Source organism: Leuresthes tenuis, unplaced genomic scaffold (assembly GCF_036924035.1).
Source record: "Leuresthes tenuis unplaced genomic scaffold, fLeuTen1.0.hap1 SCAF_9, whole genome shotgun sequence".
NCBI lineage: Eukaryota > Metazoa > Chordata > Actinopteri > Atheriniformes > Atherinopsidae > Leuresthes > Leuresthes tenuis.
In genome coordinates, this window is record NW_027325363.1 from 1,391,230 (window position 1) to 1,404,210 (window position 12,981).

Here is a 12,981-nt window from a genome sequence, read left to right on the forward strand (position 1 = left end):
CAGAGATCTACTTAGATAATAAATTACACCAGCTGCAGCCTTTCAGCCAGTTTTAGCTCTTTATTTCCGTTTTGTGGCTGATTTTTCAGCTCAGAGTCGGTATTTTCAGCGTCTCATAAGCAGCTGATGAAACCTCTGATACTCAGAAGTCACTCTGAGGCTTTTTATGTTCATAAAGACTGTTGTGTCTGGTTTGTCTGATGTTTCTAAGGAAAACAGGAACACAAATTTTGTTTTAGACTTGCAAATGGACAAAAAAAAAAAACTGCACACGGTGAGAAGCACTGCAGCAGGTTTTAATGCAGCTCCCCCCCCCCCCCCATGTGCATTCAGTCCTTCCTGAAGTGAACGCTGTGCAGAAGGAAGTCGAAGTCTTTAATCAGTAGATTCACCCTGACAGGCGCACACAGGTGAGTCCTGATTAACTCTGCTTCTCTTTCCTTTTACAGCTTTAAAACGGCACAAAAGTGTGTCTTCATAGCATTTTAGAGGGAAAATCTGAATTTGCTGAAATACCTTTTTCAGTCAAACCTCGAACTGCAGCATTAAAACACAAAGAAGTGACGTCTTGTGATGTGGTTTTAGACTCTTATTAGATGTGGTTCAGCAGGTCTGCTGCTTTTTAACTTTTTAACACCTAAATGACAGATGCAGAGAGGCGTGAACGACTGCACAGGAGCAAGATTTAACCAGAAAATCCCTCAGTTTTCCATGTAATGTTTCTTATGTTGCACGTTGCATGTCACAGGATGATTGTTGATCATTTGTACAGCAGAAGGGAAGCAAACTAAATGAAGTCAGCAGCTAATTGTCAAAAAAAAATCCAAAGATTTATGTTTATTGAACATATATCTTCCTTATTTACTCAAGATTTTGCTCTCTTATTAGTTCTTATTATTTCTGTACTGTATTTTGAATCTTTACATGTTAAATATATATTTTAACAGTTAATATACCTTCTAATTTTCTATGTAAAAATGCAGAGAAATGTGCCTGATTCACAGGTCTTTTGAGAGAACATTTGGATAAAGAGTTGATGGTAAACGGCTGATAGTTGGAGGGTGAAAAACGAATCATGGAAGTCCAAATATACTGTGAAGAAATGGAAAAATGCCATTTTTCTGCAGCTGTAGCGTAACTTTGACTTCTAACTTACGTAATTCGCTACACGATTTTTCAAGCGATTTCAAAGACGGTTTTCCCGCGTCAAAATGAGAGTTTTAACGTGGTCATCAAACAGGCTGATTTAAGGCGGTATTTCTCACATCTAAATCAAACATGTTGAATGTCATCAGAAGTTTTGTGTCTTGTTGCCGTGGCAACGAGGCACAATAACGTACGGTACAGTTGGACCGAACAAAAGAAGGAGGAACACACTGCAAAATGTCTCATCTGCACTTAAAAAGCAGCTGTGCTTCAAAGCTGCTTATCTGTCGACCTCATTGTTGTTGAGAATTTCCACCAGGTGCATGATGGGAAATTATCTTGGCAAAATCTAGATGTGTTCTAACAAATGGTGACCCTGTAAGATCTGGAGTCTGAGACTTAAAACTTATCTTTAGGTGTGAGAGGATGTCAGGAGTTCGTCATTTAAAGATATTTAAGTGTTTTCAAAGTTGTCTGATGTGTAGGAGAAGGCAGAATGATTCATTTCTTCAGAATTATTCCTGTTGAAGGTCAGTTAAAGCCAGAATACACCAGAACTTAAACTGCCACCGGAGGGATTCTGCAGTTTAACGGGTTGCTTTTGGTCAGAATCTTTGCACGAATAAGAACTAATGCGGTCTTTTGCAGGTTAAATGACTTGAAACAGTGAAATTGGCCTCAGAGGAAGGTTTTCTTGTGCCTAAAACACATTTTGTGTGCCGGACGCCAGAAAATGGAGCAAATGGACCCTTTGGTCTGTTTCAAGACCAGCTGTAAGGTTTTCCTGAACTTAACCAAGTAGTTTTCAAATCTGAAGAGTTTAGTTTAGTTTACTCTCTACTTTAGTTGAAACTCCAAAAAAATCTGTCCTTTTTTCTCCTTTTAAAACTGGTAAATCAGTTCTTTTATGACAGTTTCATCAAATGTGTTCCTATGAGCCGTCACAAAATATACGAAGTCATCTTCCGGGACACAAATCAACAGGCTGTGTTTCAGGAATGTGTCCCAGAAGGAAGTAATTCCTTTAGTTTTCCTCATGTGAAACACTAGATGTGACAGACTTTATCACAACATGGAGACAGTAAAACCAAAACCTAAACAATAATTAGCTCAAAATCCTCCCATGGCCCAGAAAAAACCACATTGGTTTTAACGGTCTCTTTGGTTAGCATAGGTTAGCACTAAGACTGCACCAAAAATATTTGTACAGATTGAACTTAAACTGCCACCGGAGGGATTCTGCAGTTTAACGGGTTGCTTTGGTGATTTTGGTCAGAATCTTTGCACGAATAAGAACTAATGCGGTCTTTTGCAGGTTAAATTACTTGAAACAGTGAAATTGGCCTCAGAGGAAGGTTTTCTTGTGCCTAAAACACATTTTGTGTGCCGGACGCCAGAAAATGGAGGTTCATGGTATGGAGTAGATGAAAGGGTCTGTTTCAAGACCAGCTGTAAGGTTTTCCTGAACTTAACCAAGTAGTTTTCAAATCCGAAGAGTTTAGTTTAGTTTACTCTCTACTTTAGTTGAAACTCCAAAAAAATCTGTCATTTTTTCTCCTTTTAAAACTGATAAATCAGTTCTTTTATGACAGTTTCATCAAATGTGTTCCTATGAGCCGTCAGAAAATATACGAAGTCATCTTCCGGGACACAAATCAACAGGCTGTGTTTCAGGAATGTGTCCCAGAAGGAAGTAATTCCTTTAGTTTTCCTCATGTGAAACACTAGATGTGACAGACTTTATCACAACATGGAGACAGTAAAACCAAAACCTAAACAATAATTAGCTCAAAATCCTCCCATGGCCCAGAAAAAACACATTGGTTTTAACGGTCTCTTTGGTTAGCATAGGTTAGCACAAAGACTGCACCAAAAATATTTGTACAGATTGAAAAAAAACAAGAAATTCAGTGTTAGTTAGAGATCTTTACGGGATGTTTGTAGATTTTTCTTGTTTTCTTTTGAAACAGAACCAGGTCAGCAGCTTTCTCCCATTTCCAATCTGTATGCTAAGCTAAGCTAAGCTAACAAGCAGCTAATCATGAGCATTTTATCCACATTCTGGTGTAATTCTTGGCAAGAAAGACTGATTTAACTAAACTTATTTTGCTGTTTATATTGTGAATTTGTCATTTTAAACACTGGATGGCAAAACAGAGTCTTAACAACGTTATTTTGCTCAGTTTCTAATATGAGGCCCAGAATCAGTCCACATTGGTTTTTCAAGACAGATAAATCCACATTATTCTTCAAGGGCTCTAAGTTTGGTTTAGGTTTTATCTGGTTTGGGGACTTATTTCATCATAGTGCCAGAAACTATTCCAAAATCTAAGAAATTGGATTTATTTATATCTTATTGTTTCATTGATCAGACGAGATTAACTTCATGATACAGAATTATGTGACTTTTCCACATCAGGCTGCAGTTGGACGTCCACTTGGCTGTTGTATTATCAAAGTTTACAAGCATGTGAGCAAAATCAGGTTATTAACAGATGTTTGGACCATCCTGCTGCCTCTGACCTCTTCTGTGGGAGATCCTGGTCCATGTAAACCAGCTGAATTCACTGCTCAGACGCTGTCTTTAAGCTACTTTAACGGTGATTCTGTGGTTATAAAATCAGGATTTTATTAGAGCAGAGCGACAGTCTGGAGATGCTTCAACACGAAGTCTTAATGGGCTGATTTTAGTCCCAGTTTCTGAGAAAAGAAACAGAAAAATATGTGAATGAGAGCAGCTTTATGGGGAGTTCAGCTGGATTAATAAACACTTTACTGTTTTTACTGAAAGGTGCAGAAAGATGGATCTTTGGAGCATGAACAGAGCAGCTGGGACCAGTTTAGTTTAGTTATCTGTGAGTGTTAATCTGGTTTGTGAAGCTTGATTTCAGTCAGAATAACATGTTTACGTGCATTTTAAAACCCCAGTTCTAATCAGACTAAGTCAACTTCTAAATACATTGCTCCTCAGCGTGTTCTTTAGCTTGAATTGGATGGAACCATCCATCTGTAGTCATGAGAAATATGTACAAAATAATGATATTCAAGGTTTCTTCCCTGGACCAGAACACCAGCCCAGATGTGAAGCGGCCCACCATGACCACACCTCTCACGTTGATGCTTGCTGGGTCTCGTGTTTCTTCAGTTTACAGAAATATGCCTGAACATGTGATGAGTTTTCTGCTGAGAATATTATGCTTAACGCTTTGTGGCATCAAGAGATCAGATCAGTGATATTTAGAGAGACGGCTGCTCTGTTTCAGAGGTTATAAACTGGGTCAAACCCATCTGGGTTGTTTGCAGACGATGATGAATCAGCCAGAACATGAAGGCATGCAGTCGGATGCCAGGAGCTGGCATAGATGCACAGATGAAGTAATTATATGAGCCTACTGACGGTTAGCATACGTTAGCGCAGAGATTGCTCCAAACATATTTGTAGAGATTGAAAAGACAAGATAAAGAGTTAGAGATCTTTAGGGGTGTTTGTTGTATTCAGACCGAAGCAGGAGAGCTGCTGTTTACAACTTTACGCCAAGCTTAGAAAATCTACCAGACAGCTGAATGTGAGCATTTCACCCACAGAAACTCAGGGTTTGAGACTGAATTAATTACAGTTTTCATTAGAGTTCCTCAGACTGTCTGAAGGTCTTCATTAGAATAAACAGGTGATGTCTGCGTTGGTTTGACTTCCTCTTCAAAATTATTTGTGGTCACAAACCACAGGTTGTTTTCAGAGTATATGAAGTCCACATTTCAAAGAAAAGACATTTCCTTTCATTATAGAAACGCTATCAGTTCAAAATATTTAGCTAGCTTTAACAAAGTTTAGCTGGGGTTCATTCCAGTGAGCATTGCCCATATTTAGAGGCCCAACCAGCTGATGTTTATGTTTCTGTTTCTGTATTTAGCCGACGCTTTTATCCAAAGCGACTTACAAATGAAGATATAACAGCTTTATAAAAAGCTAACAATAAGCTAACAATAAGCTCCATAGAAGGAACCCAGGAGTCCGACTCTGTCAGAGGGGACAGAGTAGAGATAGGGTGCAGGCATAGAAGGAAGTGCAGAAAGATAAAGTGCAGAGATAGAGGGGGGAGGGAAGTACAAGGTAAGTGCTGGGATAGGAGATGCTCTCTGAAGAGCTGGGTTTTCAGGAGCTTCTTGAAGATAGACAGGGACGCCCCTGTTCTGGTAGCGCTCGGTAGGTCATTCCACCATCGTGGGACGACACATGAACAGAGTTTGGATTGTCTTAGGCGTGGTGTAGGAGCTGCTAGACGACAATCCTGGGACCAACGGAGGGACCCAGTTGGGACAGAAGCCTTTGCAAGAGCATTCAAGTAGATGGAGCCGTTCCATTAAGCTCTTTGTAGCTAACATCAGGGACTTGGATCTGATGTCTGAAGGTCTTTATTAGAATAAAGAGGTGAGGTCTGCGTTGGTTTGACTTCCTCTTCAAAATGATTTGTGGTCACAAACCACAGGTTGTTTTCAGAGTATATGAAGGCCACATTTCAAAGAAAAGACATTTCCTTTCATTATAGAAACGCTATCAGTTCAAAATACTTAGCTAGCTTTAACAAAGTTTAGCTGGGGTTCATTCCAGTGAGCATTGGCCATATTTAGAGGCACGACCAGCTGATGTTCATGTCATTAGTCATGCCAGGAACATATTTTTCCTTTCTAATAAGAGGTCGGCTGAATTAGAAGTTCCAGAAGTGATCGTCTGTGAGTCTCAGACTCACCTTTAATGCTTTAATGACATCCTGGAGAAGAGAATGAGTTCAGACGGGCAGATTTGCTTTGAGAAATAGCTCCAGTAAAACTAGTTTTGATTGTTTTTGTTGGTGTTTATTTGGATAAGAGATGAATTTAGCTCATCACATATACTGAAACTCTTTTGGCTGCCCGTGCTGCTCAGAAGTTTACCTCAGCTGCTGTGGTTATCAACGCTTCCCTCACAGCATTCGCTGGTTCCTCTCTGTGGCTCAATGTCATCCAAACCATTTCATAACTCTAGGTTTTTGTGTGTTTTACAGCATCCAGAAGCATGAGTGACCTGGGAGGATCGGACGTGACCCTGTCCTTGAACCACTCTTTGGACACAACGAATAACAGCAATTCAACTTCCTGTGAACCGGCCAATACCTCGGCCCACATGTTCTTCATGGCTGTCTACGGCCTGATGTTCCTGGTGAGTCGTGTTTTGTTAGCGTGAGGAAATGAATACAATTCTGACTAAATGTTGGTTCCTTTTCCTCCTCAGGTGGGTTTGATTCTCAACGGTTTCACGCTGAGGGTTTACTTCTGCAGTGCTCAGCAGCAGATGTCCAGCAGCGTCACCGTCTACCTGAAGAACCTGGCAGCTGCCGACTTCCTCATCAGCCTCTGCCTCCCCATGCGAATCCTCAACTACTCCAGCAACTCTGGATCCATCCGCCGGGCCTACTGCAACTTCGGCGCCTCCGCCTTCTACCTGAACATGTACGCCAGCATCCTGTTCATGGGCTACATCGCGGCCAACAGGTAGGACCAGGCTTAGGAAGGAGAAGGAGCAGCTTTACATGAGTTCACTCCAGAGATAACCGTAAAACATCTGCAGTAACTGAGAAGAAAAGATATGTGAAGAATGTTCTACACTCGCAGGTTTGAATGAGGAAAAGTGAACGAAAACTGTAAAAATCGAACAAATCTCCACCAAAAGGAGGTTATGAGCTCACCTTTTGTGAGTTTTTGGATATCAGGGGGGTTGGAAACAACTTCATGGCCCACAAAGATCAAATTAAGCTGTGTGAGCTCACACATTGACAACAATAGAGACGTATCGGCTCCACCGGGGTGGAGGGAGTTAAATCAAACTCATATTGAGGTGCCGGTCATGTTGTTGTAATTACGCCGACATCCTCTAGGGGGCGACAGAAGTTACGCACCACAGCAGGAAGGACTTCATAAATAAATAACTGAAAACACCAGAAGTTTGATTTCAACATCAGCTTTTTGATTTGAAGCCTTTTCTTCATAAGCCCTGATGTGTATTTGTTGTTAGGTGTCTTAAAAGCAGCCTTTTTTGTTGAAGAACAAGACAGAATCATGAGAGTTCAGAGTCAAAGTTTCCACATTTATAATCTGTTTTTGGCTTGCAGCCCAACCAAAGTGTAACTTTGCCCATTCTCTGACTCTCCACCAAGTTTTATTCAATTCGGCTCCGTATTTTTGGTTAAAAACAAGGATTTCATGCCTCCACTGGGGTTGACTGCCTGGATGGAACAGTCTGAGAAACAGTTCAAGGCAAGAAAAGAAAAAGCAGAACAGGAAGCTGAGGTGGTGCGACGAGTTAGAAACTAGTGTTCAGGACAGATTTAAGGGTAAAAAGGTTGTGTTGGTCCAGGTGTGCCAACTGGAAACTAATCCTGACAGGCAGGCTGGGGGTGGAGCCTAAAAAGTGAAATACGTGAGATTCTTTTTCTAAGTAAATGTTTCTCATCAGTTGATAGATGACTGTCAGTGAATGGGATGTGGTTTCAGTCTAAAAGTTTTCTGGTGGTCCTTTGTGAGTCATTTCAGTTGAATGTATAAAAACTGGGCCTCAGTTCGGCTTTTTCTATTCACCCCAGAGACTGTTTAACCAGCTCTGTGAGGCCGGTTATCACGAAGAGTCAGCTGGGTGATTCATCACTTCCTGAATATTTTGAATACCTCAAAGTTGTCTCTACACGCAGTCGTTGTTTTCTTGCATGTGATCCGTCAGCGTGGGTTTGACCACATTCAGGATCATACTGGCTGCTGATTGTTTTAATTTGTTCTTTATAAAATCCCACCACAGATTCACTGATTCCCTTGTTGGGCTAAGAAATATTTTCCCAGGTTTTACCTCCACTGTTTCACATCAAGACTCTTTATTTCCTACAGACTCATGGCTTAAAGGCACGCTTTGAGGTAAAACTGTACACTTAAAACAGAATAAAGTGCAGTTTGGAGGTGGAAGTGAGTGTTTGTGACTGAAGGGGGGCTTTCTGCTGATGTGTCGCTCCAGGGGGGCTGATAGCTTATAGGTTATAGGTGATAGAAGCGGTCCTGAGCCTTGTGGTGCTGGTTTTGATGTTTCTGTACCGCTTTCCTGATGGTACGAACAGTCTGTTGCCCGGGTGGGATCCTGATCAGGCAGCCCTGTGCAGTTCTCAGCAGCTTTAAAGTGAATCTCTGGTCTGAGCTCCTTTATCCTCCAACACAGCCTGAACCCTCTGAGACAAGCTTTCTGTCATTTCTTTAAGGAGTCTTCAGGAATAGTTCTCCAGGCTTCTTGAAGGACATCCCAAAGCTCTTCTTTGGATGTGGGCTGCCTTTTGTTCCGTTCTCTGTCAGATGATCCCACACTGCTTCAATAATGTTGAGGTCCGGGCTCTGGGGAGGATTCATCCCTCCATAAGACCTGTTGCCACTGATTTTCAGTCCACTTCTTGTGTCATTTGGCACAGCTCAGCCTTTTCTCCCTGTTTCCCTTCCTTAAGAACGGCTTCTTGACAGCCACCCTTCCATGGAGACCATTTCTGATGAGGCTTGGGCCAACAGTAGATGGATCAGCTGAAGGTCCAGATGCATCTCTCAGGTCCTGTCAGGTCACAGCTGGATTTTTTCCTCTTTCTTAAGGACATCACTTTCAGATCCTGTTCATCTGCTGGAGATAGTTTTTTAGGCCTGACACTTCTTCTTTTGTCCTCCACTTGTCCAGTTTCCTCAAATGTTTTAAGGACACACTGCACACCATGCTGAGATATGCCAAGTTTTCAGCTAATAGCTCTTTGGGAATCACCTTGTTGCTGCAGAAATCCTATTTTCTGTCTGTCAAACTGTGTTTTCTTTGCTGTTTTTCATAGATGCAGCTAAAGAAATGGGAACAAATGATGTGTCTTTGTGACAGGCTGCTGGTAACAAAGAGCCTAAAGATCCAGTTTAAAATGGCTTCTTTGCTAAGTTGTCTGTTCTGTGTCGACACAACACTGGTTCATCCCTTGAGTTAGGAGCCTTTTTTCTGCCTGAATGGGTCAAAGCTCAGAGTTAAGTGGCTAAACAAAGAAAAATGTTCTAATTGCAGTCAACAGAACATGAACTTCCCTTCTGTCTGTGCCTGTATGGCTGCATTTGCTGAAGGTCGTGCACACATTTAAAGAACTGGAGTTGTATACTATAACTGCTATTTCCTCCCAGCATAATACGTGTCTATGTGGTCTTTTTGGTGCTGGTTCTGTAGGGGATGTGACATTCTCATGAGAAGATACTTAAAAAGCACAAGGATGTGGTTTTATGACACAGACAAATGCTGCAACACTGAGGGGTTGCTGAACACGAGCTTCCTTTATCTTTCAGTCTGACCTTATTAGCAGCCAGAGCCTGTAACTCACTGTTGGACTCAAATAAGGTGACATCACACGGTTAAAGAAGCAGTGACTAAGGTGAAATCTGCCTCTGTTCTGCCATCAGAGGATGCTTTCAGATGGCTGTAACCACACCAGCTCAGTGTAAAAAAGTAGTTTTATTCCTCAGTGCGACCTTTAAAGGTTTAAGCACCCATAAATGTTATATTATAGCTTCTTCCGAAACAATATGGTGTCAAATTCATGATCACATGTCTTAAAATCAGTTGAAGTTGAGGCTTCCTGCAGAACCACTGGACCTAGTGTGCACGACTGATGGTTTTAAGCTTCCATCTTGAGGTTATTTCAGCATGAAAACACAAACATGTGGTCCTCTTAAGTTCTTCTTTCATGTTGCAAAAACACAGCTTCATGATTTCAAGTGTTCTGGTTCCAGATTAAAGAGAAATAACAGCTAAAATGAGGTTGGATTTAAAGCTGCTCGTTTCTGAGCTTCCCAGTAAGAACCTCTGAAAGTCTTTCATGAAGATAATACTGACAAACACCAGGAGGAGAGACCATAAACCCTCCTATTATACGCTCACCTGAATATAATGTCAAGGCCCAAAGTCTCTGACCGATAAGTACGAGCCTGGAAGGTGATCAGAGTCCAAACTGAGGAGGATGAAATGGATTTTATGGGTGGAGCTGCCCTCTGCTGTTGAAGTTGAGGATCTCTCCAACTGAAGCCATTTTCTTAAAATAACTAAAAAAACTGTTTACTTTTTCCACTTATCTGAATTAATATGGCACCGCAAAACATTTCCTAAATTCTGTCTTACAGTTGGCTTAATTTATATTTAAAAAACATTTGTTGCTTTGCATTTAATGCTTTTTTTTATTCATATTTTGCTCGTCATGCTGTATTTAATGTTTAATGAAATGACCAAACTTCATTATCTGATCTATGACTTGCAGCCATCTATCAGAACAGATGCATTATAATGCCTTTACTGTGTTCCTGTTTGCCTGCAGATGCATGAAAATAAGCATCATTTTCTCCAAAACGTACATATTTAAAGGTGGTTTCATCACAGATACATAACCCTGCGCCATTTTGTGAGGCTTCCCTCCGTTTCAGACCATTTTTCCCTAGTTAGATTCAGTTTTGTTTCACAAAAAAAGTCAAATCTATTAAAGAAGGAGAAAGAAAGAAGATGAACCTTCATTGAGTTGCACGTGAATGCAAAATCTGCTCGTTAATATTGTGCCGAAACCTGATCCCTCAAAGAATCCAACCACTGTTTTCTGGCTAATTTAACAAAGTAAACACATGATAAAACTTCCAGATAGACTGGAGGTCATGTTTAATGGATTTTACGAGTCACTTAATTGATGATAAAGATTAGAAATGGACTGAGTTATTATTTTGGAAGTATATCCTACAGTCCTGAAGTTAGAATTCAGGGTCTGTTTATAATAAAGACAACATCAGAGCAAACAAACCTTGTTCTTTCTCTATAAAGACCCACAGGAGTGTTCTCAGCTGGCATTACCTCTCAGATCTAATGAATCCTAATGAACTCAAATGAATCCTTTACTCTCAGAAGCTGGAGGGGGCACCAGTCCACACGATGCTTATAAAGCCTGGCCAGGGTCGCGCAACACGGTCTTCTGGTTAGGTTTAGGTGCTGAAACTAACTGGTTAGGGTTAAAATGCTAACTAGCAGCAAAGGGGCTTTGATGTAGGATGCTAAAATGACTTAATAGCCATCAGGTTGGCAGGTCAGTGACTGATGTCTCTCCTCTCTGCAGGTACCTGAAGATCGTCCGTCCTTTAGGGACTCACGTCCTGCAGAGAGTTCGACCCGCTCGCATCATCTCCATGGTTACCTGGGGTTCCCTGCTGGCCGTGACGGGCTCCTACATCATCTTATCTCTCCTTACCCAGGAAGTCCCAGATCACCTCCCCAACATGGTGAGCTGTGACAGCCTGCACAGTCACCAGCTGCGTATGCTCTATAAGGTCACCCACATCTGCTCCGCCGCCATCTTCCTCGTCGTCCTCGTCTCCCTGGTCTTCTTCTACTACAGCACCTCCAACAGGCTGTCGCTGGCGCAGCAAAAGCAGCCGGCGTCCTCCAGCTCCAGGGCTCTCAACAAGTCCCGCAGGAACATGCTGGTGCTCGTCAGCGTCTTCGCCGTTTGCTTCGTCCCCTACCACCTGGTCCGCCTTCCCTACGCCTTCCAGAGAAACTGGTGGTGCTGGAGCCGGTGGCTCTTCTACCTGAAGGAGGTGACCATCATGCTGTCCGCTCTCAACGTCTGCCTTGACCCACTCATCTATTTCCTCTTCTGCAAGGCGTTTCGGATGCAGCTGAGCCTGAGGAGGGCGAACAGCACTACGCAGATCCCAACGCAGGCAGCTATCGTGGAAAGGCGGAGTAGCGACAGACTGACCTCCATCAGAAACATGAGGAAGATGTCGCTGCCCACCAGCGTTCTGTAGCTTCCCACCAAAAACCTTTTGGCTGATGCTGTCAGAGACAGTCCAGACCTCACCCAGGCTGGGAGGTCAAAGAAAGACTCGCCCTTGACTGACTTGTTCGGCGGTTTTCTCTTTAACTTTGGCGACCCCTTGTGGTGGCAGCAGATACTGCAGAAGTATCTGTAAGTGATGGACTTCATCACCAGCAGACCCTGCGAAGTGAAAACTGGAAACTGAAGCCTTCCTTTTTTCTTTACCAGGAAGTAAACTTCATCATTTATCAAGTGTTTTCTGAGTTTTTCCTTCTATGAAATGATTCAAACTAATTTTGAGGGGCTGGACTAAAACTGGATCTATCCAAACTCCTGATAAACCAGAAAAGAACCAGGTAACTGTTTAGTAAGTTAACATATTTAACTATTTGATTCTGAACGTTTTAGCTGTTCAAACCTTCTGCATACAGTCTGAAAGCCTCTGGTTGAGGTCATTTGTTTCATTTGCTGCTTGTCAACATATCGGAGGACAGGATCTGCCTGGAAAGGAACCGAATGTGCCGACAAACATGCACAAAGTTAGAGATGTCCCACTTAATGTTGCATGATTCAGTTTGTTGTAAAGCTGAGAAACTGCATGTAATGCTGCTGTTTGGACCTCTTCTTCTACCTTCTGAACAGCCTCATGCAACATGGAGGCGCAGATTTTTCAGTTTGTTCTGCAGTTGCAGGCAAAGTTTTGGTGTCTTTAGAACGATGTAAAACACCTGCATGATTAAAGAAGCTCAGACCAAAACTCATACTGAGGTAAACCATCTCCATCAAAGTATGTAATGTCAAGACTTTTTACCATAAAGCGTCAGCCAAGACCGAAGACATGGACTCTGATTATTTTTGCCAAAGGAAATGAAAAGATGTGTCAACAAATTCATAAAATAAGCCAGTTGGTCAGTTTCGAACCGAAATCACCGACCTACAGCTTCTTCTTCAGGGTTTATGT

General features: G+C 42.0%; 1 protein-coding gene across 1 annotated transcript; it reads left to right on the forward strand.

Annotated features, from left to right (window-relative positions):
- Nucleotides 1-360: 360 nt before the first annotated feature.
- Nucleotides 361-12,024, forward strand: LOC140313888 (P2Y purinoceptor 14-like). Its single transcript, XM_072391873.1, has 4 exons — nucleotides 361-410; nucleotides 6,189-6,343; nucleotides 6,416-6,675; nucleotides 11,316-12,024. Exons 2-4 carry the CDS (start codon nucleotides 6,200-6,202, stop codon nucleotides 12,007-12,009), a joined length of 1,098 nt encoding a protein of 365 aa, XP_072247974.1. The 5' UTR covers nucleotides 361-410; nucleotides 6,189-6,199; the 3' UTR covers nucleotides 12,010-12,024.
- The last annotated feature ends 957 nt before the right edge of the window (nucleotides 12,025-12,981 follow it).